This window comes from Scyliorhinus torazame, chromosome 9 (genome assembly GCF_047496885.1).
Source record: "Scyliorhinus torazame isolate Kashiwa2021f chromosome 9, sScyTor2.1, whole genome shotgun sequence".
NCBI lineage: Eukaryota > Metazoa > Chordata > Chondrichthyes > Carcharhiniformes > Scyliorhinidae > Scyliorhinus > Scyliorhinus torazame.
This window is the reverse complement of record NC_092715.1, coordinates 19,911,450-19,938,729: the sequence shown is the minus strand read 5'-3', so window position 1 is coordinate 19,938,729 and position 27,280 is coordinate 19,911,450. Positions and strand designations below refer to the sequence as shown.

General features: G+C 51.4%; 1 protein-coding gene across 1 annotated transcript in view; it reads left to right on the top strand.

Moving 5' to 3' along the window:
- slc5a6a (solute carrier family 5 member 6a) overlaps window positions 1-27,280 on the top strand; it is a 92,854-nt gene extending 65,574 nt beyond the window's left edge. The window contains exons 10-16 of the mRNA XM_072515658.1: window positions 444-556; window positions 5,983-6,050; window positions 6,139-6,225; window positions 7,829-8,010; window positions 11,412-11,515; window positions 16,008-16,129; window positions 17,020-27,280. Of these exons, the coding sequence (XP_072371759.1) occupies window positions 444-556; window positions 5,983-6,050; window positions 6,139-6,225; window positions 7,829-8,010; window positions 11,412-11,515; window positions 16,008-16,129; window positions 17,020-17,223 (880 nt within the window). The 3' untranslated portion in view covers window positions 17,224-27,280. The remainder of the gene's footprint in view (window positions 1-443; window positions 557-5,982; window positions 6,051-6,138; window positions 6,226-7,828; window positions 8,011-11,411; window positions 11,516-16,007; window positions 16,130-17,019) is intronic.

Genomic DNA, 27,280 nt, shown 5'->3' with positions numbered 1-27,280 from the left:
AATAGCTCTCGATACTGGCAGCACGGTAGCACAGTGGTTAGCCCTGCTGCTTCACAGCTCCAGGTTCCCAGGTTCGATTCCCGGCTTGCGTCACTGTCTGTGTGGAGTCTGCACGTTCTCCCCGTGGGTGCGTTGGTTTCCTCCGGGTGCTCCGGTTTCCTCCCACAGTCCAAAGATGCACAGGTTAGGTGGATTGGCCATGCTAAATTGCCCTTAGTGTCCAAAATTGCCCTTCGTGTGCAAAAGGGTTGGGTGGGGTTACTGGGTTACGGGCATAAAGGGGGATAGGGTGGAGGCGTGGGGCTTACGTAGGGTGCTCTCGCCAAGGGCCGGTGCAGACCCGATGGGCTGAATGACCTCCTTCTGCACTGTAAATTTTATGATTCTATGAAGCCTTGTTGGGCTCTCTGTTTAATGCTGAATCATTGTTTGTGTCTCTTCAGTACAATATCTTCAGCGTTCAATTCACTGGCCGCCGTCACCATGACAGACCTGATTAGACCTCACTATCCGCATATGACTGAGGCTCGAGCCACACTGCTATCCAAGAGTCTCGGTAAGGCACCGTGGAAAATAACAGCAATAACTTGGTGTGTCCAGAGTGTGTGTGTCCAGGGGGAGTGTGTGTCTCCAGGGAGAGTGGGGGTGGCCAGGGTGTGTGTGTGTTTAGTACGGGTGTTTGTCTGTGGCCGGGGGGGGGGTTGGTCTAGAGGAGATTACAGTGATAGGGAGGGCTGAGTCATGGGGGGCTGGGTGATTGGTGAACACGACTTGGTGCAAGTCAGGGTGCAGAGCAGTCGGGCTGGGAATTTGCTAACCTCAAAATTAAGATCTGTTTGAAGTTGAATGTGGCATTGTTCAATCCCCATCAGTGAGGCTTTAAATAACACGAATGCAGCAGTTTCTATCTCAAGCTTAGTATTCGGGCAGTGAGCCTGGCTTAATTAGTTTTTTTTTAAAATCAGCTTCTGCCTTGTGATGTGTTTCTTTTGATGTGATTTTCCCAGTCTGGAATTCAGCTCCTTAGCGTGTTGGCAGTCGTCACCACCCAGTGACTGATTCTGAACATTCAGGGGAAGGGCCGCCAACACCTGAGAGAATCTTAGAAGCAAGAAAGACTTTGGATTTCATAGATTAACATAGAATTTACAGTGCAGAAGGAGGCCATTCGGCCCATCAAGTCTGCACCGGCTCTTGGAAAGAGCACCCCACCCAAGGTCAACACCTCCACCCTATCCCCAGAACCCAGTAACCCCACCCAACACTAAGGGCAATTTTGGACACTAAGGGCAATTGAGCATGGCCAATCCACCTAACCTGCACATCTTTGGACTGTGGGAGGAAACCGGAGCACCCGGAGGAAACCCACGCAGACACGGGGAGGACGTGCAGACTCCGCACAGACAGTGACCCAAGCCGGAATCGAACCTGGGACCCTGGAGCTGTGAAGCAATTGTGCTATCCACAATGCTACCGTGCTGCCCTGCGGTGCACTGAATTGATTTGTGCGATGCTTTTAACGAAGGCAGTGCTCAGGCGATTAGCGGAGTTGTTCACGCAGAGAGCTGGCACAAGCACGATGATCTGGTGGGCCCGTTTCTGTTCTGTCATTCCATGAATCCGCAAAAGTGCAGGAATGGAGATGACGAGAAATTGATTTTGCACACAGCAAGCTCCCACAGACAGCAGTACACAATGACAAGAAAAACCTGTTTTTACTTTTGTTTGTTGAAGGGTAAATATTGGTAAGAACAAAGAAAAGTACAGCACAGGAACAGGCCCTTCGGCCCCCCAAGCCTGTGCCGACCACGCTGCCCATCTAAACTAAAATCTTCCCTTCCTGGGTCCGTATCCCTCTATTCCCATCCTATTCATGTATTTGTCAAGACACCCCTTAAATGTCACTATTGTCTCTGCTTCCACCACCTCCTCCGGCAGCGAGTTCCAGGCACCCACTACCCTCCGTGTAAAAAACTTGCCTCGTACAGCTCATCTAAACCTTGCCCCTCGCACCTTAAACTTATGCCCCCCAGTAATCTACCCTGGGAAAAAGCCTCTGACTATCCACTCTGTCTATGCCCCTCATAATTTTGTATACCTCTATCAGGTCGCCCCTCAACCTCCGTCATTCCAGTGAGAACAAACCGAGTTTATTCAACCGCTCCTCATACCTAATGCCCTCCATACCAGGCAACATCCTGGTAAATCTCTTCTGCACCCTCTCTAAAGCCTCCACATCCTTCTGGTAGTGTGGCGACCAGAATTGAACACTATACTCCAAGTGTGGCCTAACTAAGGTTCTATACAGCTGCAACATGACTTGCCAATTCTTATACTCAATGCCCCGGCAAATGAAGGCAAGCATGCCGTGTGCCTTCTTGACAACCTTCTTCACCCGTGTTGTCTCTTTCAGTGACCTGTGGACCTGTACACATAGATCTCTCTGACTTTCAATACTCTTGAGTGTTCTACCATTCACTGTATATTCCCTCCCTGCATTAGACCTTCCAAAATGCATTACCTCACATTTGTCCGGGTTAAACTCCATCTGCCATCTCTCCGTCCAAGTCTCCAAATGATCTAAATCCTGCTGTATCCTCTGACAGTCCTCATCGCTATCCGCAATTCCACCAACCTTTGTGTCGTCTGCAAACTTACTAATCAGACCAGTTACATTTTCCTCCAAATCATCTATATATACTATGAACAGCAAAGGTCCCAGCACTGACCCCTGCGGAACACCACTAGTCACAGCCCTCCAATCAGAAAAGCACCCTTCCATTGCTACTCTCTGCCTTCCATGACCTAGCCAGTTCTGTTTCCATCTTGCCAGCTCACCCCTGATCCCGTGTGACTTCACCTTTTGTACCAGTCTGTCATGAGGGACCTTGTCAAAGGCCTCACTGAAGTCCATATAGACAACATCCACTGCCCTACCTGCATCAATCATCTTAGTGACCTCCTCGAAAAACTCTACCAAGTTAGTGAGACACGACCTCCCCTTCACAAAACCGTGCTGCCAGGAGAGAACTTCCCCGGTTGCCCTCCCAATAGTGCGCGGAATCTTGTACATTCACCGAGATTGCAGATGGGGTCTGAGTTTAATGTCTCATCCATAGGAACAAGGCCTAATTTCAACCAGCATGTCCAGCCCCTGTGCCCCCTACGGAACTCTTCCCACTTCCCCATCACCGGGACGACTTTCAGGTCATCGTGTTTCTGAGCTCTGGAATTTGCTTTCTTTCCCCACCTCTTACCCTGCAAACTCCTGCTTCTCTCCTCGCCTTCTAATCCTACCTGGCCACCCCTTTAGTCATCTCTCCTTATTCTATCCTGAAATCCAGTAAGAAGTCTTCCAACACCAGGTTAATGTCCAACAGGTTTGTTTGGAATCGCTAGCTTTCGGAGCGCTGCTCCTTCCTCGGGTGAATGAAGAGGTGGGTTCCAGAAACATATATATAGAGAAAGCCAATGATGCAAGATGAAACTTTGAATGCAAATCTTTGCAGGTAATTAAGTCTTTATAGGTCCAGACGCTGCGACCTGTGATTACCCCTCTCTCCAGTTGCACTGTCTGGACCTGTAAAGTCTTAATTACCTGCAAAGACTCGCAATCATCTTGCATCATTGGCTTTGTCTATATATGTGGTTGTGGAACCCACCTCTTCATTCACCCGAGGAAGGAGCTGCGTTCCGAAAACTAGTGACTCCAAACAAACCTGTTGGACTTTAACCTGGTGTTGTAAGACTTCTTACTGTGCCCACCCCAGTCCAACGCCGGCATCGCCACATCATATCCTGAACTAGAGATTCCGTATATCTGCCATTTAAGGGTGGGTGTTGGAAAGATGCCTGATTACAATAGTGATAGGATATGGGGTAGGGAGGCATAGGTCTTTGCCGAATTTGGACTTGTTTCGGAGGCGAGGCATCGCGGTGTGGGATCTTCCCTTGAGTGCTCAGTGGCTAGAATCATGGTTGTCTTCGATGTCTTGCGATAGCTCGATGGGACTGTGTACGATTTCGAGTTGAGGAACAGGCCATTTGTCCCAACTGGCCCAAGCTGCTGTTTACACTCCACACCAGCCTCCTGCTATCTCTCTCCATCTCACCCCATCAACATATCGTCGGCGTTATAGAGCGGTCGCAGCATAGAGAGAGGCCATTCGGCCCATCGTATTGGCAAGAGCAAGTCACCTTATCTCATTCCCCTGCTTTTACCCTGTGGTCTTGCAATTTCCTTTCTTTTCAGGCAATCATCCAACTCCCTCTTGGATTGCCCCGACTGAATCTGCCTCCACTAGACTCTCGGGTGGAACATTCCCGATCCTGCCCACTCGCTGGGTTTAAAAGCTGGGGGTTTTTTTTGCGTTGACGTTTGCTTCTTTTGCCAACTGCCTTCACTCTGTGTCCCTCTGGCCCGCGATCTTCCACCAGTGAGAACTATTTCTCCCTATCGACTTTGTCCGGACCCCTCATGATTTTGATCACCTCCATTAAATCTCCTTTCAACTTTCTCTTCTCCAATCCGTCCTCGGGACCCAAATTCCTCATCCCTGGAACCGTCCTCGTGAATCTTTTCTGCACCCTCTCCAATGCCTTCATATCCTTCCTAAAGTATCCGGAACTGGACACAATTCTTCACTTGATACCAAAACAGCGTTTTATGCATATTTGTCATAACTTCCTTGATTTTGTATTCTGGCCCTGTTTCATAAGCCCAGGATATTGTATGCTTTACTAACCGCTCCTGTCCGACCATCTTCAACCAAGTCAAGGTTATTAATATATATCTGGAAAAGCGAGGGCCCGAACACCGAGCACTGGGAAACTCCAGTATGAAATGCAAACGTTCACAACTATTTCATTCCTCAGGGGCTAGGGCCAACCATCAATGATCTCCCTTCCATCATAAGGATCAGAAATGGGGTTCGCTGATGACTGCACAATGTTCACCATTCGCGACTCCTCAGAGAGCGAAACAGTCTGTGGCCGAATGCAGCAAGACCTGGACAATATCCAGACTTAGGCTGACAAGTGGCAAGTAACATCCATGCCAGGCAATGGCCAGGTAACATCCAGGCAATGACCATCCCCTACAAGAGAGAATCTAATCATCGCCCCTTGACATTCAATGGCATCACCATCGCTGAATCCCCCACAATCAACATTCTGGGGGATTATCCGTGAACTGGACTAGCCATATTAATACTGTGGCTACCAGGGCAGGTCAGAGGCTAGGAATCCTGCAGTAAATGACTCACCTCCTGACCCTCCAAAGCCTGTCCACCATCTACAAGGTACAAGTCAGGAGTGTGATGGAATACTCCCCATTTGCCCGGATGAGCACAGCTCCAACAACACTCAAGAAGCTTAACGTCATCCAGGACAAAATCTGCTTGAGAACACCCTGTCCCCAAACAGTCACTCCCTCCACCACTGGTGAAAAATAACAGCCACCTGCTGTGTGTACCATCTACAAGATGCACTGCAGGAACTCACCAAGGTTCCTTAGCCAGCACCTTCCAAACCCACGGCCACTACCATCTAGAAGTTCAAGGGCAGCAGATACCTGGGAGCCCCACCGCCTGGAGGTTCCCCTCCAAGTCACTCATCTTGGAAATATATCGGGCGTTCCTTCACTGTCGCTGGGGCAAAATCCTGGAACTCCCTCCCTAACAGCACCGTGGGTGTACCTACACCACATGGACCGCAGTGGCTCACCGCCACCTTCTCAAGGGGCAATTAGGGATGGAGGTTAAATGCTTCCCCAGCCAGCGAAGCCCACCTCCCATGAATAGATTTTTAAAAAAATCTCCTTTGTGTTTGACTAGTTTCTCCTGAAATGCATCTGTGATATTTTCCGCAATCACTTTATGTGGCAGTGAGCTCCACCCTCTGGCCACTCTCTGATTAAAGACGTTTTTACCTGTGCCTCTTGCCTGTAGTGTACAGTAAATGAGAGTTCCTGTGTTTTTGCAGCTCTGGGCTATGGCTTGCTGTGTCTGGGAATGGCATACATCGCGTCGCTGATGGGCTCGGTGCTACAGGTGCTGTATCAAACGCCTCTCTTTCAATGTATTTGTACTGTTCCCAACTGCTTGGAATTTCTGACCTGCTCCCTTCCTTCAAACTCAGGCGGCGCTGAGTATCTTCGGGATGATTGGTGGTCCCCTGCTTGGGGTCTTCTGCCTCGGAATGTTCTTCCCCATGGCTAATTCCACGGTGAGTTTCGCTTTTGAACATCTCTTTCTGCTTAGGCAGCATGTTTGCGTTGGGGTGGGTTCGTCACCTCACTTGGCACCAGTCTGAAGGCTTTCCTGGGGGTGGGGGGGGCGGGGGTAACGTTGAGAGAGACAATGTAGAGGCACCAGGTACTGTTAGCAGCCTTTACCTTCCAAAGAGCTCCTACAATGAAGTAGTAGAGCTCGGTGTTTCAGAAAGTGTCCACTGCCTCTTGTCCGGGGCTATGATCGGAACAGGTGAGGGAAATGATCGCTTCCCTCCTCTGCTATATATCGCTACCTCTTTCACCTGCTCCAGTCGTTCCCCAGGTAACAAAACAGTACGCTGTTCAAAACTGTGAGGTCCACCAGTTTGTCCAAGGAACTCTTTCAAGATAACAACTGCTCTTTCAGAGCAGATTTAATTTACCGGTGTAAATGTTAATTAAGCGCCGTTAAAAGCATTCAGCCGGGAAGGGGGCTGTGTGTATACAGATAGAATCATAGAATTTACAGTACAGAAGGAGGCCATTCGGCCTATCAAGTCTGCACCAGCCCTTGGAAAGAGCACCCCACTTAAGCCCACACCTCCACCCTATCCCCGTAACCCAGTAACGCCACCCAACCCAACCTTTTGTTTTTGGACACGAAGGGGCAATTTATCACGGCCAATCCACCTAACCTGCACATCTTCGGACCTGTGGGAGGAAACCGGAGCACCCCGGAGGAAACCCACGCAGACACGGGGAGGACGTGCAGACTCCGCACAGACAGTGGCCCGAGCCGGGAATCGAACCTGGGACCCTGGAGCTAACCACTGTGCTACCGTGCTGCCCATACCCTTACGGTGGTGTACTTGTGATATTACTAGATTAATATTCTGGAGAACGCGAGTTCGAAGCCCACCACCTCACCTTTGGGATTTTGAATCCCATTTTTAATTTAAAAAATCTGTAAATAAAAGGCCTGTGTCCGTAAAGGTGACCAATAAACTGTCAGATTATTGTGAAAATCCAACTGGTTCATTCCGGACGGTTAAAGATTCATGGAATTGCCACAGAAAGAGGCTGTTCAGCCTGCCGTGCCTGTGCTGGCCCCCTGAACGAGCAGTTCACCTAGTGACACTCCACAGCCCTGCACCCTCTTCCTTTTCAGATAACAACCCACTCCCCCTCCGAACGTCTGGACTGAACCTGCCTCCGCCACACTCTCAGAGAGCGCATTCTAAACCCTAACTGCGGGCTACTGGAGAAAGATTTTCCTCAGGTCGCCATGGCTTCTTTTACCAATAATCTTCTGAAACCTGTCATCCTCATGCGTTCTGAAGTCTGTATGGCTCCAGTCCCACCCCAATGTGATTCATGTTTAATTCAAACACCAAACTCAGCGTTGTTAGCTCGTCACCTCCCTCTCAAATGGCACAGCAAGTCACTAAGGCTGGGAACCTAGTGCAATAAATACTCGCCTTGTCAGCAACGCGCATATGCTGGGGACCTCTTAAATCCAGTGAAATTGGGGAGTGGGGAATGGTATATTTATATCTCCCACATGGAGATTTTGCTTTCTCTCAGTCTTTTACTCCCTTTCTGTCTAATCTGCAACAGGGCGCAATCTCTGGCCTGATGGCGGGTTTGATAATGGCATTCTGGATCGGAATCGGCAATTTCATTTCCAGGCGAGCGCCTCTTTCATTCGTAAATGCGACCGCCATCCAAAATGTTACCGCTGCCTTGGCAACCACCGCCATGGCAACAGTCAACCTGACGACAGTGGCATCGAGTGCAAGGTATGTGCAGGGTCTGTCACTGTATCTCGCGGGTGGGTGCTGGGTTTTGGGAAGGGTGGGTGCAAGAACAAAGTGGTAAGAACTGGAGTATGAAAAACGTCAGTCTCCCTCATCCAGGTGTTATGGGCCAGGGTTTAGAGAACCCCAAAGTGTATCATGGAGGTCACCTGACCCACAACTTTTAATAGACTGTGGTATGGGGAGCACACGGCCCACTCTACAGGTATGGTACAGCCGAAATGGAAAAGTATTTTTTAAAACAAAACAATGTTTATTCTATGAACTCAAGTTAACCTTTCTAAAACATACAGTGAACATCTTAGCAACCATTAATTCAAATACGACCCCCAAAGAATACAACACAAAGTAAACCTTTAAGCTTTCCTTTTAACATCCATGCGACTTAAAACACCTTTTACCAGAAGCACATCAGGTTAAAGTCACTCCTGTTATTAGTTTTAAATCACCAGGATCGATTTACAGTCTTTAGATTACAGAGAGAGATTCATACACCTTCTGGCTGTGACTGCAGCTATCCAGCTCTGAAAACGAAACTAAAACACACCCTGCAGCAAACAGCCTAAAACGAAAGTAAAAAGCTGACAGACAGCCCAGCTCCACCCACTCTCTGACATCACTGCAGTAATAAACACCCATTTCTTAAAGATACTCCCACTACAGATACTTATATACACACCCATTTCTTAAAGGTACTCTCGCATGACACAGGTAACTTGGTTACGGTTTGCATCAATCAGTATTACCTGTCTTGTCCCACAAGATAAACCAGCAGTGGGTAGGAATCACAGTGGGGTTTTTGGATGCTGATCATCACAAACATGTACCTCAAAGAACCATAGAAAGGTTAGAGCACAGAAAGAGGCTATTTGGCCTGTGGTACCTGTGCAGGTTCTCTCTAAGAATAACTCAGCTAATTCCATTCCCCTGCCCTTTCCTCAGCCCTGCACAATTTTCCTTTTCAGACAAGGTGAGGTGAGAGTAACTGCCGTTGACATTAAGGCAGCATTTGACCGAGTGTGACATCAAGGAGCCCGAGCTAAACTGGAGTCAATGGGAATCAGGGGGAAAACTCTCCGCTGGTTGGAGTCACACCCGGCACAAAGGTTGTGGTGGTTGGAGGTCAATCATCTCCGCTCCAGGACATTACAGCGGGAGTTCCTCCTGGTAGTATCCTCGGCCCAACCATCTTCAGCTGCTTCATTAATGACTTTCCTTCCATCATAAGGTCAGAAGTGGGATATTCGCTGATGACTGCATAATGTTCAGCACCATTCGCGATTCCCCAGCCGGCAGAGGTGAGGAATCCTGCAGCAAGCAACTCACCTCCTGACTCCCCAAAGCTTGACAATGATCTACAGGCACAAGTCAAGAGTGTAATGGAATACTCGCCTGGATGAGCGCAGCTCCAACAGCACTCAAGAAGCTCGACACCATCTAGGACAAAGCAGTTGGCTTTATTGGCACCCCCTTCCACAAACATTCCACCCCTCCACCACCGACGCACAGTAGCAGTGGTGTGTACCATCTACAAGGTGACTTTCCCCAAGGCTCCTTGGGCAGCACCTTCCAAAACCCACGACCGCTACCATCTAGAAGGACAAGGGCAGCAGATAGCTGGGAATACCACCAACTGGAAGTTCCCATCCAAGCCACACCACCCTGACATGGAAATATATCGGCCGTTCCTTCACTGTCGCTGGGGCAAAATCCTGGAACTCCCTCCCTAACAGCACAGTGGGTGTACCTACACCACATGGTTCAAGCAGGCAGCTCAGCACCACCTTCTCGAGGGAAATTACAGATGGGCAATAATCACTGGTCTCACTAACAATGTCCACATCCCATTCATGATTTTCTTTCAATTCTCCAATTTCCTTTTGAAAACCCCAGATTTATCTGCCTGCACCACACTCTTGGGCCGACTCTAAACATTCACTCTGTAAAAATAAAAACTGAAGAGTTTATTTCATTTCTCTTTTGCCAATCACCTTAGTCCTCTGGTTCTCAATCCCTCCACCAATGGAAACAGTTTCTCCCTATCGACTCTGCCCAGACCCCTCATTATTTTGAATACTTCTAACAAATCTCTTCTCAACTTTCTGTTCTCCAAGGAGAACAGTCCCAATTTCCCCGGTCTGACCTCCTCAGTGAATCGCCTCACCCCGGGAACCATTGTTGGTGCATCTTTTCAGCGTTCCCATCAGCGTCTTCCCACCCTTACTAAATTGTTTTGCTCGGAAATTCCCACAAGGTGCTCCATCTGTTGTTGGCCATAGAAGCACTCTCGTAATGGAAACATCGATGAGTCTCCCAGCCAGTAGGTACTGGGAAGGTGATGGAAATGAAGAGCAGTGGAACAAACAAAAAGAGAAAATGCTGGACAGCCTCAGCAGCTTTGGCAGTATGTGCGGAGAGAGAGAGAAGGGAACTGACGTTCGGGTCTGGGTGACTCTTTACTGAGGGAGTGTTGCACGGTCGGAGATACGGTGCTAGATTCTCCGATTCTGCGGCTATGTCCACAGGATCCGTCCATAAAGTCATCGGCGCCCCCGCAATGATCCTCCGTCCATGGGGGGGGCTAGCAGCCACTGCGGCGGTTGTGCCGTGCATGCGGTTGCTGGCCGCATGCAAACGCGGCCTGCCAAACAGTGACCCCCTGCAAGCAGCTTCGCCGCCCCCGGGCCAACCCCCACCAGTTCCCCCAGCCTCCAACGAAGCCTGCAGAATGGCACCCTCCCCAGACTGGCGGCGCTGGACTCGGGTCCCCGAACGGTGAGAGCACACGTGTCGTCCCCCCGCCGTCGGGGACTCCGCCCATCAGGGGCGGAGCATCGGGCGAGGGCCTCGGGTGACGTCCTGAGGCCGTCCATTCGGCATGCGACGTAGTCGGCAGGATGCTGTTTTTTAGGGAGCGGAGCATCACAAAAACGGCGCCACCCCCCCGATTTTGGCGTAAACGGAGATTCTCCGGCCAATTGTCGGACGCGATGTCGGCGATCGGAGAATCCAGTCTGCCGTCTTTAATTTGAGATGTTACAGTGAGGCCCAATCTGACTGCTCGGGGGTGTCAAAGATCTCAGCCCTCTACTTAGAAGAAGAGCAGTGGGCATTCTCCCCGGTGTCCTGGCCAATGTTTATGCCTTAGGAAAGAAAAGCGTCATTTGATCGGTATCACATTGCCATTTGTGGGATCTTGCTGTGCGTAAATTGGCTGCTGCGTCACAAGAGCGGCTGCACTTTAAAAAAAAAAAAAGGACCTCATTGGTCGTGGAGCGCTTTGAGTTGTCCGGAGGCAGTGAGAAGCGCTAGGTAAATGCAGGTCTTTGCATTCTTGCGCAACTGATCCAAGTCACTGGTCTAATCTTCCTTCTGTTGTGTAGCCCCACAGGGCTGAAGAAGTTCTACTCCCTCTCCTACCTGTGGTACAGTGGGCACAACGCAGCCACCGTGGTCATCGTGGGACTGCTGATCAGCTTCCTTACAGGTAATGTACCAGATTGTTCGGTTTGTCGATTGCCCCGTCAACTTCCTGATTCAGCTTCCCCGTCCCGAGCACGGTTGTGTTACTGGGCAAGTCATTCACAGAGTGGGAGTTCAAATTGTGGTTTGTGATGTTGAATTCAGTTCCAGTAGCACAAAGATTATCATGACTGGCTCCCTAATATTTTGTCGTGAAGGGAGTGCGCGGCCTGTAAGTGACTCAGCCCCAAATCTGACCCTAGACAGGGGCGAAATTCTCCGGTATCGGCGCGATGTCCGCCGACCGGCGCCCAAAACGGCGCAAATCAGTCGGGCATCGCGCCGCCCCAAAGGTGCGGAATGCTCCGCATCTTGGGGGGGCCGAACCCCAACCTTAACGGGCTAGGCCCGCGCCGGACGAATTTCCGCCCCACCAGCTGGCGGAAAAGGCCTTTGGTGCCCCGCCAGCTGGCACGGAAATGACATCTCCGGGCGGCGCATGCGCGGGAGCGTTAGCGGCCGCTGACGGCATTCCCGTGCATGCGCAGTGGAGGGAGTCTCTTCCGCCTCCGCCATGGTGGAGGCCGTGGTGAAGGTGGAAGGAAAAGAGTGCCCCCACGGCACAGGCCCACCCGCGGATCGGTGGGCCCCGATCGCGGGCCGGGCCATCGTGGGGGCACCCCCCTGGGGCCAGATCGTCCCGCGCCCCCCCACAGGACCCCGGAGCCCGCCCGCGCTGCCTTGTCCCGCCGGTAAGGTAGGTGGTTTAATCTACGCCGGTGGGACAGGCATTTTAGCGGCGGGACTTCGGCCCAAACGGGCCGGAGAATCGCGGGGGGGGGGGCCCGCCAACCGGCGCGGCGCGATACCCACCCCTGCCGAATATCCGGTGCCGGAGAATTCAGCAACCGGCGGGGGCGGGATTCACGCCACCCCCTGGCGATTCTCCGACCCAGCGGGGGTTCGGAGAATCTCGCCCCAGATCTCTGACTTGACCTCATCAGTGTAAGTTGTAGAAGACCCACCACCAGCTCCTGAACAGCAATGGCAGATGGGCAATGAATGGGTAGAACCCAAGGCTGCACGTTTGAAAAGGTTTCCGAAGTGGCGCAGGCAGAATCTCCGGAGCTCTGTGACAAGAGCAGACACTGCTGAGAGAGCGAGAGGGAGCGAGAGCCAGAGGGAGCGAGGACGAGAGAGAGCGAGAGGGAGCGAGGACGAGAGAGAGCCAGAGGGAGCGAGGGCGAGAGAGAGGGAGAGGGAGCGAGGACGAGAGAGAGCGAGAGGGAGCGAGAGCCAGCGGGAGCGAGGACGAGAGAGAGCGAGAGGGAGCGAGGACGAGAGAGAGCCAGAGGGAGCGAGGACGAGAGAGAGGGAGAGGGAGCGAGGACGAGAGAGAGCCAGAGGGAGCGAGGATGAGAGAGAGCGCGAGGGAGCGAGGACGAGAGAGAGCGAGAGGGAGCGAGAGCCAGAGAGAGCGCGAGGGAGCGAGGACGAGAGAGAGCGAGAGGGAGCGAGGACGAGAGAGAGCGCGAGGGAGCGAGGACGAGAGAGAGCGAGAGGGAGCGAGGACGAGAGAGAGCGCGAGGGAGCGAGGACGAGAGAGAGCGAGAGGGAGCGAGGACGAGAGAGAGCGAGAGGGAGCGAGGACGAGAGAGAGCGAGAGCCAGAGAGAGCGAGAGGGAGCGAGGACGAGAGGGAGCGAGGACGAGAGGGAGCGAGGACGAGAGGGAGCGAGGACGAGAGGGAGCGAGGACGAGAGGGAGCGAGGACGAGAGGGAGCGAGGACGAGAGGGAGCGAGGACGAGAGGGAGCGAGAGCCAGAGAGAGCGAGAGGGAGCGAGGACGAGAGGGAGCGAGGACGAGAGGGAGCCAGAGAGAGCGAGAGGGAGCGAGGACGAGAGAGAGGGAGCGAGGACGAGAGAGAGCCAGAGAGAGCGAGGACGAGAGAGAGCCAGAGGGAGCAAGGACGAGAGAGAGCCAGAGGGAGCGAGGACGAGAGGGAGCGAGGACGAGAGAGAGCCAGAGAGAGCGATAGAGAGCGAGAGGGAGCGAGAGAGAGCGAGGACGAGAGAGAGCCAGAGCCAGAGAGAGCCAGAGCCAGAGCCAGAGAGAGCCAGAGCCAGAGAGAGCGAGAACGAGAGAGAGCCAGAGAGAGCGAGAGCCAGAGAGAGCGAGAGCCAGAGAGAGCGAGAGGGAGCGAGGACGAGAGAGAGCCAGAGAGAGCGAGAGGGAGCGAGAGGGAGCGAGGACGAGAGAGAGCCAGAGCCAGAGAGAGCGAGAACGAGAGAGAGCCAGAGAGAGCCAGAGAGAGCGAGAGCCAGAGAGAGCGAGAGCCAGAGAGAGCGAGAGGGAGCGAGAACGAGAGAGAGCCAGAGAGAGCGAGAGGGAGCGAGGACGAGAGAGAGCGAGAGGGAGCGAGGACGAGAGAGAGCGAGAACGAGAGAGAGCGAGAACGAGAGAAAGCGAGAGGGAGCGAGGACGAGAGAGAGCGAGAGGGAGCGAGAACGAGAGAGAGCGAGAACGAGAGAGAGCCAGAGCCAGAGAGAGCGAGAACGAGAGAGAGCCAGAGCCAGGGAGAGCGAGAGCCGGAGAGGGAGAGCGAGAGCCGGAGAGGGAGAGCGAGAACCGGAGAGGGAGAGCGAGAACCGGAGAGGGAGAGCGAGAACCGGAGAGGGAGAGCGAGAGCCTGAGAGGGAGAGCCTGAGAGGGAGAGCCAGAGAGGGAGAGGGAGAGCCAGGGAGGGAGAGGGAGAGCCGGAGAGGGAGAGCCGGAGAGGGAGAGCCGGAGAGGGAGAGCCGGAGAGGGAGAGCCGGAGAGGGAGAGCCGGAGACGGAGCGCCGGAGACGGAGCGCCGGAGACGGAGAGCCGGAGAGGGAGAGCCGGAGAGGGAGAGCCGGAGAGGGAGAGCCGGAGAGGGAGAGCCGGAGAGGGAGAGCCGGAGAGGGAGAGTGAGAGCCGGAGAGGGAGAGCGAGAACCGGAGAGGGAGAGGGAGAGCCTGAGAGGGAGAGGGAGAGCCTGAGAGGGAGAGGGAGAGCCAGAGAGGGAGAGGGAGAGCCAGAGAGGGAGAGGGAGAGCCAGAGAGGGAGAGGGAGAGCCAGAGAGGGAGAGGGAGAGCCAGAGAGGGAGGGAGAGGGAGAGGGAGAGCCAGAGAGGGAGAGGGAGAGCCAGAGAGGGAGAGGGAGAGCCAGAGAGGGAGAGGGAGAGCCAGAGAGGGAGAGGGAGAGCCAGAGAGGGAGAGGGTGAGCCAGAGAGGGAGAGGGAGAGCCAGAGAGGGAGAGGGAGAGCCAGAGAGGGAGAGGGAGAGCCAGAGAGGGAGAGGGAGAGCCAGAGAGGGAGAGCCAGAGAGGGAGAGGGAGAGCCAGAGAGGGAGAGGGAGGTCCAGAGAGGGAGAGGGAGGTCCAGAGAGGGAGAGGGAGAGCGAGAGCCAGAGAGGGCGGGCGCGAGCCTGAGAGGGAGAGCCAGAGAGGGAGAGCCAGAGAGGGAGAGCCAGAGAGGGAGAGCCAGAGAGGGAGAGCCAGAGAGGGAGAGCCAGAGAGGGAGAGCCAGAGAGGGAGAGCCAGAGAGGGAGAGCCAGAGAGGGAGAGCCGGAGAGGGAGAGACAGAGAGGGAGAGCCAGAGAGGGAGAGGGCGAGCCGGAGAGGGAGAGGGCGAGCCGGAGAGGGCGAGCCGGAGAGGGCGAGGGCGAGCCGGAGAGGGCGAGGGAGAGCCGGAGAGGGAGAGCCAGAGCCAGAGACGGAGAGGGAGAGGGAGAGCCGGAGAGGGAGAGCCAGAGCCGGAGAGGGAGAGCCAGAGCCGGAGAGGGAGAGCCAGAGAGGGAGAGGGAGAGCCAGAGAGGGAGAGGGCGAGCCAGAGAGGGAGAGGGCGAGCCAGAGAGGGAGAGGGCGAGCCAGAGAGGGAGAGGGCGAGCCAGAGAGGGAGAGGGCGAGCCAGAGAGGGAGAGGGCGAGCCAGAGAGGGAGAGGGCGAGCCAGAGAGGGTGAGGGACACACACACTACTTCCTATGTGCTGTCGGTGTCCAGGACAAAGGGGCAAAACCTTAAAATTGGAGCCAGGCTGCCTGGAGTTGTGTCAGGAAGCATGTCACACACCGGTTAGTGGAAATGCTGAACTCTCTCGCCAAAAAGCTGCTGCTGCGCATCATAGTACATATGTCCACGCTGAGATTCCTGTCAGCCATGGAATGTTAAAGCTTCTGGTGTCAAGCCGGTTAAATGAGTTCAGCTAAAGACCAGCCATAATCTAATTTAATGAAGGGACAGGTTTGGAATTCCTGTTGCCTTTCTTTGCAACTCGGTCTTGATCATGTGACTACCTTTATCGCAGATGGTCACATTTTGTTCCTAAACAATCTGTTTTATGTCTGTGTGTGTGTGTCTGCATACGTTACCCATGGCTAGGTAGTATTTGCTTTTGTGTGTGTGTACCTGTCTGTATTAGTGTGTGCGTCCGTGTGTACAAACGCTTCTTATAGAGAGACATTGAATTTGGTGCCTGATCTCTGTGCACATTCCAGGCCCAATGAAAGGGGAGGACGTGAATCCGTCGACTGTTGTTCCAGTTCTGCGTTACCTGCTCTTCTTCCTGCCTGGGCGATGCAAGGAGAAGCTGAGCTGTGGGGTTCGGTATCAGCCAGCGGTACGTACGCAACCATTTGATCAGATTTCACTCTCTCCTTCCTTGTGTTAGCCAATTGCTTTAATCCCATTTCATGGAATTTACAGTGCAGAAGGAGGCCATTCGGCCCATCGAGTCTACCCCAGCCCCTGAAAGAACACTAACCCCACCTACCCTTTTGGAAACTAAGGGGCAATTTATCGTGGCCAATCTGCCTAACAGCATGTCTTTCGGGACTTGTGGGAGGAAACCGGAGCACCCGGAGGAAACCCCCGCAGACACGGGGAGAACGTGCAGACTCCGCACAGACAGTGACCCGAGGCCGGAATTCAACCCAGGACCGTCAGGCAGACAGTACAGCCTGCGGCTCGCTCACCGTCAGACAGACGGTACAGTCTGCGGCTGGCCGTCAGACAGACGGTACAGTCTACAATTCACCGTCAGACAGACGATACAGTCTGCGGCTCGCTCACCGTCAGACAGACGGTACAGTCTGCGGCTGGCCGTCAGACAGACGGTACAGTCTACAATTCACCGTCAGACGATACAGTCTGCGGCTCACTCGCCATCAGACAGACGGTACCGTCTGCGACTCACCATCGAACAGATAGTATCGTCTGCGACAAGCCGTCAGGCAGACGGTACAGTCTGCGGCTTGCTCACCGTCAGGCAGACGGTTCTGTCTGCGGCTCGCCGTCAGGTAAGTTGAACCTTGCAGATGTGGGCTCCAGCCTGTGTGAAGGTCTCGATGACTGGCCAGTACTGAGGCTCCATTGCATTAGTTATCATCATTTCCTGGGAAGAACCTTGAAGCATTTCCCCAATTGTGTGCAAGCGTATAGTTCAAATGGCCGTTTGTTGCGAAGCCTGATTAACCGTCTTTTCTTTTCCCATATTTCTCACTGACGCAGAATGACGAACCCGCCTTCCAGCATTCCCTCATGCCAACCAAAGAGCCGAATGGGGTGATAAGCAAAGAGGTTGCGGCCGGAGGAGAGGAGAAGCAGGAATTTGGAGCTCAGCCACCGATGGAGGTGGTAATGGGGAAGGAAGAGAAGGTGGTAATGGGGAAGGAAGACGAGGTGGCAGTGGCCCTGCAAGAGACGTCGCTGTGAGAATGGATCTTGAATGGTTCCTTAGTTCGTGTGTAGACGTTACAGGGAGAGTATTTACCATCGTTTAACAAAGGAAAGCTTGCAGGATAGCAACAGAGTCTCTCTTCGCTGGTTGTTGGAGGTCTCTCGTACAATGCTTTGCCTTTGCTGGATGACTGATAAAGAGGACGTGAGTTGGGGAGGGATGAAAGGACCTTTGGTAACTAAATGTAGTTGAGCCAAGATATGTCTGGATTTGACAGGCGGTGCTGTGGCAGTCACAGCTTTCCTACCCAGGCAGGTAAATGTTGCGACTGTCCCCTGTTTTTTTTATTTGGCAAGTTGCTGTTCATCTGCTTGGGGGAACCAGGTATTTATTTGTGACCTTTCATCGCTCAGAAGTTCCTTAAAAGCTGACAGTCGACCAAATTCGGTTTTGGAGCGAGAGGGGAAGTTCAGCTGCTTTATTTCCCCAGGCTTTTAGGCTGCTTGTTGGGCGAGCAGTTTGTCTCCTTTCTAATTTGAAATGTTAATCCTGAGTCGAGACGCACGAACGCCAGCAGGTTTCGTAGTGACAGGCGGGATCTGTCCTCAACTCTGCTGGCAGGACACCATCTCTTGTGGTTTCAGGATTCTTGCTGTGCCAAACTAAGGCCGAAGCTCACTGTTTCTTGGTGTCCGTTAACCCAGTCGAGAGGCCCGCACCGCCCCGGGACTTCCGGTTGCTTCTTTGTAACCTACCAAGATGAGCCACCTGGTAGAGACGCACAGGAACAACGTGAGGAATGTCCTACCCCTCATGATTTATTTTCCCCTATCTGTCCTCTTCTGACTTAAATGAGATTGAGACTATGCGGCATCTCCCAACTTCTTTCAATCTACAGTGGAGCAAGTCCGAAGCTCCCATTTGTGGTATCAATATATTTTAAACGTTAGATGTCAGTCGTGACTCTGTGGGTAGCAGTCTGGCCTCTCAGTAGGAAAGCCATGGGTTCAATTCCCACCCCAGCGACCCAAGCACAAGTAGCAGCGCGGTAGCGCAAGTGGATAGCACTGTGGCTTCACAGCGCCAGGGTCCCAGGTTCGATTCCCCGCTGGGTCACTGTCTGAGCGGAGTCTGCACGCTCTCCCCGTGTCTGCGTGGGTTTCCTCCGGGTGCTCCGGTTTCCTCCCACAGTCCAAAGACGTGCAGGTGAGGTGGATTGGCCGTGATAAATTGCCCTTAGTGACCGAAAAAGGATAGGAGGGGTTATTGGGTTACGGGGATAGGGTGGAAGTGAGGGCTTAAGTGGGTCGGTGGAGACTCGATGGGCCGAATGGCCTCCTTCTGCACTGTATGTTCTATGTTAAGAATCTAGACTGACACTGCCACTGTTCTCTGAGGGATCTGCTGCACTGTGGACTGTGCCTTCTTTCAGATCAAACTGATAACACCTCACAGATGGCTAGGGAGGGCCTTGTACGATGTGTGCTGATGAAGAATGGGGGTGCTCTCCCCGTTGGGGTTGTTCCTCCAGCTTCATTGGAACACTGTAGCAGGCCAAGGACAGAGAGGTCAGAGTTGAGAACAAGGTGGAGAATTAAAATAATTTTTACACGAATATAATTATCGCAGTACAGGAGGAAGCCATTAGGCTGATTGAGTCCAAAGCAGCTCTCTGTAGCGCAATCCTGTCAGCCCCATTTTCCCGCTCTATCTCAGTTGCCCTAACCTTTCCCAGTTCTGGTCATTGCCCTAAAAGGCTAAATTCTTCTTCTCCCTCCATTGACGCTACCAGACCTGCTGAGTGTTTCCAGCATTTTGGGTATCCATTTCCGATTTTCGACATCCCGAGTACTTTGCCTTTTGTGTTTGGGGGGGAAAAGCAGGGATTCCGTCAAAGCAGCCTGCTTCATTGCAGGTGTCCCAGCCCGAAGCCACGGCCTCTCCCAACTCTGCAGATCCGTCACACCAATCATCCTCCAGGTACAGATCACATCGAGGGCCTCGGAGGCATTCTAGATTTCTGTGCAGGCCATAAAAGTGTTGCAAGACCGGGTCTGTATTGCGTACGATTCATAGAATTCCTATAGTGCAGAAAGGGGTAATTCAGCCCATTGGGTTTGGACCGACCCTCCGAAAGAACACCCTACCCATGGTCCCTGGCGCAGTGAGGCAGCAGTGCTAACCACTGCGCCACCATGTCGGCCTGTCACCAGTGTGATCATTTTCCCCCTTCCAGTGGTCTGATGGAAGGTTTATTCCCGTGCGCACTGAGCCCAGCAGTGCAAATTTGATGGGAGAATTCCTGTTTTAAAAAAAAAAAGATTCATTTTTGCAGTGTCAGCTTGCGTTCGCTTTATGAAGTAAATAGCCAGCTTACTAAACATGAAAGCTCAAACTCTCCCAAAGCACAAACTCTCCCGAACCAGAGAATAATGTCCTCCCCTGCCCGCCAGGCTGATTTCTCCTCCCTAATTCTGATCCATAGACATAGGAGCAGAATTAGGCCACTCGGCCCATCGAGTCTGCTCCGCCATTCAATCATGGCTGATATTTTTTTCATCCCCATTGTCCTGCCTTCTCCCCATAACCCCTGATCCCTTTATCGATCAAGAACCTATCTATCTCTGCCTTAAAGACGCTCAGTGATTTGGCCTCCACATCCCTGCCTGACTCCTTGAGGTGAAAGAATCGTTCGCTGCTAAACATGGCGTAAATGGCCAGCTGCTGCCTGTGAATTGGTCATTGCCCAGAATCCGCCCCACATTTAATCCACCTCTCGCCTTTCTGTGCCCCAGTGCGAGGCCGGCTGGAGAAATTAACCCACATTCTAGCACTTTCTGTGTGAAGAAACCTCTCGTGGGGGAATGACCACAGAATCGCAAATGGCGAAGGATGGCCGGTCACGTTTAATTTCGCGAGAGTTCAATGGGCCACCGTAATTATACTTCGAGGCTGCAGGTCGTAGTGTCAGAGGTTAATAACATCTCTGATATTCTTATTCGTTTTTTTTTTAATTGGGGGAATGGTGGCCTTGTTGACATTCCTGTCACACCCGTGTCCAGGAGACGCTGGAATTTAAGCGGGAACGTTCGCTACAACATTCTCCCCTCAGCGTTTGGCATTGAATCACAACACAGTACTCTGAATGGAGTCCTTGTTTGTCACTCCCATCGCCTCTAATGTGAATTCCTCACTGCCCTGTCTTGTACACTTCATCTAGACCCCTCCTCTGTGTGTGCAAGGGGGGGACATCACGTGTCGGAACAATGAACCACTCAATACCAGACAGAGGTCCCACCTTTCACTCTCTTCTGGTCACTCTGATCTTTGGCAAAGTGGGAATTCATTTTCTTACAGTGGGAATCTTAATTTCTGTTTTGTAGATCTGTCTCACCCCGAGACATGAATGCGGTTGTGACCGGAGTAACAATCCGGGAAAAGTGAATTGAAATCCCGCCGTGAGGTTTGGGAAATTTGAGAAAGTGAGTCCGGGAATATAAAGCTTGAGTCAGTAAAAATGATCGGGGGAAACCCAACCGGTTCACTGAGGCGAGGGAACCGATTCTCCTTACCCAGTCTAGGTTCATACCTGACAACCTCACAGCAACGTGCCGATTCGTAACAGGCCCGAGATGGCTTTAGGGAGCCACCCAGTTGTCATTGTCCTTGAAGGAGGCCCGCCAGCTCTGAAGGTCACTAGAGATGAGTCGGGAATAGCAAACATTGCAAGTCACACCCATCACCCAGGGAGCAAGGCTCCGCTTTAAAACCGAGATGCTGCCAGACGTTCAAACCCAGCCCCAGGCCTCTTTGTCTGTTTCAGCCGAGGAGGCCCTTTCACACTTGCCCAACATCTGCTGAGGGGAAGCCAAAGGGGCGTTTGGTCCTCGGCCACATCTTGTCCACATCCTGGGCTGAGGAGCCAAACCCCCCGAACCCATTGCTGGGCCAGGTTTGAACCAGACATACACTAAAGAGAACCATTTTTCTCACAGAGGCGCCGGTAATTTAATCTTAATTTATGGTAGATTTAAATTATTGCTTACCTGCAAGATTTTGGAAAAATAAGCTGTCGTTTACGGATATTATTTCTTTTTAATTCTGTGCAAATTTTAAAATTTGTCTTTGGCAAGAGCCCAATTGAGTTTTTTAAGTAATGTGGTACAACTGTTGAAGAAAACTAATTTGTGCATAATGTATGGATGTATCATGCCAACGTATCATTTTTATATATGGACTTGTAGACAGCGTACCGTGTGCGCGCGCACAGCATGGTGTACTGTGTACGCACAGCATGGTGTACCGCATGTGTGCTGCATTCTGCGTGCGCACAGCACTGCACACTGTGCGCGCGCACACAGCACGGCGTACCCTGTGTGGCACACAGCACGGCGTACCCTGTGTGGCACACAGCACGGCGTACCCTGTGTGGCACACAGCACGGCGTACCCTGTGTGGCACACAGCACGGCGTACCCTGTGTGGCACACAGCACGGCGTACCCTGTGTGGCACACAGCACGGCGTACCCTGTGTGGCACACAGCACAGCGTACCCTGTGTGGCACACAGCACGGCGTACCATGTTCATGTGGCATACATTGCGCGCGCACAGTGTGCCGTTCTGTGTGCACAAAGTATATCACAATGTATGTTTGTGTTCAAAGTATATTGTTTGGTCTAAGCGAGTTGTTAAATGTCAGTGTGTATATGCAGTGTTTCTAATTCCATGTGACTGTGCTGCTGGCTCCAGCATTTGGTGCATTTTACTGTTTGTTGTGCTGCATCGTTGGGAACGTTTTGTAACGATGTCTGATTTCTCAGCAAGGACATGTTAAACACAGTCATTACTCATACCATCGAAAGGCAAGCACGGTGGCGCAGTGGTTAGCACTGTGGAGTCCGTGTGGAGTTTGCACATTCTCCCCGTGCCTGCGTGGGTCTCACCCCCACAACCCAAAGATGGGCAGGGTAGGTGGATTGGCCGTGCTAAATTGCCCTTTAATTGGAAAAAAAGAGAATCGGGCACTCTAAATTTAAATAAATAAATATACCATCGCAAGAATCTGTTGCACGGTGGATAATCAACCAGCACGGTAATTGGGCTGGCCCCGGAGTGAACAAAAATGGCCTTGAAAGCTGTCAGTTTGCTCCAAAAGGCCAGGAGATTGGTTAAGAGAGTAGTTATGTGGAGGTTAAGAGTACGGTAGTGTGGCTGTTAAGTGTACGGTCGTGCGGAGGTTACGCATTAAGTAGTGAGGAGGTTAAGAGTACAGTAGTGCGGAGGTTAAGCGTACAGTAGTGTGGAGGTTAAGCGTACAGTAGTGTGGATGTTAAGTGTACAGTAGTGCGGCGGTTACGCATTAAGTAGTGTGGATGTTAAGAGTACAGTAGTGCGGCGGTTAAACGTACAGCAGTGCGGAGGTTAAGCGAACAGCAGCGTGGACGTTAAGCGTACAGTACTGTGGAGGTTAAGCGTACAGCAGTGCGACGGTTACGCATTAAGTAGTGTGGATGTTAAGAGTACAGTAGTGCGGCGGTTAAACGTACAGCAGTGCGGAGGTTAAGCGTACAGTAGTGTGGAAGTTAAGCGTACAGTAGTGTGGAAGTTAAGCGTACAGTAGTGTGGAGGTTAAGCATACAGTAGTGTGGAAGTTAAGCATACAGTAGTGTGGAGGTTAAGTGTATAGTAGTGTGGGGGTTAAGCGTACAGTAGTGTGGAGGTTAAGCATATAGTAGTGTGGGGGTTAAGCGTACAGTAGTGTGGAAGTTAAACGTACAGTAGTGTGGAAGTTAAGCGTACAGTAGTGTGGAGGTTAAGCGTACAGTAGTGTGGAAGTTAAGCGTACAGTAGTGTGGAAGTTAAGCGTACAGTAGTGTGGGGGTTAAGCATACAGTAGTGTGGGGGTTAAGTGTACAGTAGTGTGGAAGTTAAGTGTACAGTAGTGTGGAAGTTAAGCGTACAGTAGTGTGGAAGTTAAGCGTACAGTAGTGTGGAGGTTAAGCGCACAGTAGTGTGGAGGTTAAGCGACGATAGTGCGGAGGTTATGTTAACGCACAGCAATCTAGAAGTTTGAACTGATGAGTTTAAATCCAAACACTGCAGCTGAAAATTTAAACTGGGTTGATAAGTAAATCAGGAATACAGAACCAGTCTCAATAATAATGGTGGCCACAAAACTGCCAGATTGTTGTGTGGAAATCCATGTGGTACACGCATAAGCTTGGTTTGCCATTCCTAAAGGGCATTAGTGAACAGCCGGGTTTTTACAGCAAATCATAGTTTTGTGGCCACCGATTCCATATTTTTAAAACATGAATTGAATTTATTAATTTAATTCAAATTCCACCAGCTACCATGGTGGGGTTTGAACTCTGAGTTAGCCTGGGTCTCTGGATTACCCGTCCAGTGACATTACCACTGCACCAATCTCCCCCGACATCAGCGGGGGTAGTCAGTAAATGCTGGCCTTGCCACCGATATCCACGTCCCAAAGAACAAATTAAATTAAACACCGGGGAGCGGTTTTGCGAGCCCACTTCTGATTTGTTACCATCTGCCGCACTTCAAACTGGAGAAACGTGGCTTGGCTTTCTTTGAGATTGAGGGGCTGATGTGACTGCAGATACAGAGAAACTGTTTCCTCTGGCGGTGGAATTGAAAGCGAGGGGGCACAACCTTCGAGTGTTTTGGGAAGAAATAATTTTTCCACACACAGGCCGCTGGCGATCTGCAGCACACTCTCCCCAAAAGACTATCAGTTGGAGCTTTCCAAACTGAGACACAGAATCCTTTTAGCCGAACCTGTTTTAATTCTGTTCATACTGTTTTCCACTCAGTTCCAGGAAGTGTTTATTTTAGTTTTTTATATTTTATAGCATGCAAACAGGTTGTAATTCTACTGCAGTACGTGTCTGAGCGTGTACAATTTATATTGGTATTTATTCATAACGTGTGGATGTTACTGGCAAGGCCATCATTTAATGTCTGCCCCTTTGTATGATTTGCCTGCGCTCACTGAAAGGTCGATTCAACGATAAACTCTGTGTCCTAAGAGACAACATGAGTTTTGACCCCAGATCATGGAAGGCACAAGAAGGCTATCATCATCCATCCACGACCCTTGAGAAGATGGTGGTGTGATGCCGCCTTGAACCGCTACAGCCCACGTGTAGGTACACCCACTGTGCAGTTAGAGGGAGCGGGGGGTGGGGGGGGGAGATCCAGAATTTTGACCCAGTGACAGTGAAGGAACGGTGATTGAGTTGCAAGTTAGGGTGGTGAGTGACTTGGCAGGGAGCTTGCAGGCAGTGGGGTTCCCAGGTATCTGCTGCCCTTGTCCTTCTAAGGGGTAGAGGTCGTAGGTTTGGGAGGTGCTGCCTAAGGAGCCTTGGCGATTTGCTGCAGTGCATCTTGTATTTGGTGTACGTTGCAAATATGTGTATAATATATCCATGTATATTGTCAATTCTACACCTAGAGATGTAATAACAATCTAGAGGTGTCATCCTCTCCAACATGGGGTGGGACGTAGGAAACTTATTCCACACAAATGCTACTGAGATATATGCAGAGTTTTCAGTTTCATTCCAGCTGTCCATCGCCTGCAGAATCTGTTCTGTGTTTATTGTGATCCCTCAAGGCCTGCACTTGGTGATATCTGTAAACTGGGCTAATCAGGGAGCAGGCATTAAGCCGTACCCAATTCCAGCTCATTTTCGCCCACCGCTCAGACTAAATGATTGACTGGTTTGGTGCACCATCTGCTGTGTTGGCCCATTGCTCTCTCAGATAATCACCACCAGAGGGGTTAACATTGGCCTCTGCGCCCATGAGGCTGCGGACAGTATTCCTGCGGCTCGTGCTGAAAATGGCTGGGAAAGGAGCCTGTTGTGAGGAAGGAGTAAACTCAGCTGGGCAACCTTGGCAACCAAATAAAACGTGGCTCAACTTGAAGGAAACTAGTTCACCACATCTGAGAGTTACAAAGGAGCATCGGGGCTGTTCTGGACCAATGGGAGTGCGGGGGGAAGAAAACTTGCAGCCAAAAATGAACTTTAAAACCGGGAAGCTCCCGTCTCCAAATCGCCATCAAACACCCGTTGTTGGAAATCCGTGTCGAAGGACCCTGAGTCTGGGAAGCGTCTCGGCTTCCCAACCCGGGGCATGTTTTCTGTGAGGTGACATCACCTCCTCTACCCCTCCCATCATTGGTCATTATCAGTGGCTGGGTACCCTGTTACCTGTTTGGGTGATTTAGTGACCGTCAGTCAAACAGCCGTCTCCTCCCCCATCCCGATATTATAGTTAGTAAATAAAATCGCTCGTGGAAAATGTAAACTTTTTTTTTAATGCCCCGATGATTTTTTTTCTCCTGGGTCTGTTCACAGCAGTGACCCGCAGACTAAATTCCCAATTCCTGGGGACTCAGCAACTCTGGGAGTAATGCGTCATTGACAAATAGAAAAAGGATTATGTTCAAATAGCACCTTGCTCATCCTCCCGGACATCCCGAAAGCACTTCGCGGCCACCGGGTTTCGTTCTCGCGGAGTGTATCACTTGTAGGCACAGCAGGATCCCGATCCCACAGCCAGCACTGAAATGAAAAGCTTTTTAAAGATCCAGCGAGAGGTTTGCGAGTAGCGCGCGCACTTCTGAGTCAGAACGTTTGGGTTTCACGTTCCCCCTCCTGGGCTCGAGCACGGCTATCAAAGATCGTCACTCCAGGGCAGCCGTGAGGGAGTGCTGCACCTTCGGAGGTGCTGTCTTTTGGGCGATACATTAAACTGAGGCCCAGACTGACCCCTCGTAAAAGGACCTACAGCAATATTTTGAAGAAAAGCAGAGGAGTTCCCTCCTGTGACCTGGTCAATATTTACCTCAATCAACATCAAATAGATTATTTAGTTTTGGATTGTGTACCGAGGTACAGTGAAAAGTATTTGTCTGCGAGCAGCTCAACCGATCAATAAGTACATGAAAAGAAAAGGAAATAAAAGAAAATATATAATAGGGCAACACAAGGTACACAATGTAACTACATAAGCACTGGCATCGGATGAAGCATACAGGGTGTAGTGTTAATCAGGTCAGTCCACAACAGGGTCGTTTAGGAGTCTGGTGACAGTGGGGAAGAAGCTGTTTTGGAGTCTGTTCGTGCGTGTTCTCAGACTTCTGTATCTCCTGCCCGATGGAAGAAGTTGGAAGAGTGAGTAAGCCGGGTGGGAGGGGTCTTTGATTATGCTGCCCGCTTTCCCCAGGCAGCGGGAGGTGTAGATGGAGTCAATGGATGGGAGGCAGGTTCGTGTGATGGACTGGGCTGTGTTCACGACTCTGAAGTTTCTTGCGGGCCTGGTCATTATCACATTGCTGTTTGTGGGGGCCTTGCTGTGTTCAAATTGGTGGCCGTGTTTCCGACATTACAACAGTGACTACACTTCAAACAGGACTTAATTTAGTTGTAAAGCACTTTGGGACGTTTGGCGGTCGAGGGAGCCACTCTGCAGGTATTTTCCTTTTTAGACAAAGTTGGTTAATAATGTGACGTTGCTCAGCCTGGTTCCGGGCGATTAATCTGGCTCGTTGGAGTCCAAGACGAGCTGAAAGGTTTTCCCGATCAAACCCAGGTTCTAACCAGTTGTTGAGGTGCTCTCGGGGGTGGGGTGGGGGGGGGGGGGGGGGAGTCAGAGAAGGAAAAAGATCACAAAATGTTGTAACGCATAAATCCAGTCTGATGTTGCAAAAGTGGCCTTGGGATGTTTGATGGAGGTTTGTTATTCCTTGCCCAGTGATATCCAAGGAACCATTTTATCAGCATTTGCTGATTGTCAAAGAATTGTGTCTAACATTTTTAGTCTAAGATTACAATAATTGTATAACCTAGTAACAATTTCAAGTGGGGAGTTGCTTTATATTGTGTGTAATGAAATCTTCAGTGTAAACTGTTGGTCTGGTCCCAATGAGTGTACTGATGAGAATTCTTGTCTTTATATTTTGATTATTGTTTCAACAAATTTGCCTTAATATAAAATGAGATTACTGCCATTCCATTATCTACACCAAGGAAAAATTAAAAGACTATCTTTGGAGAACA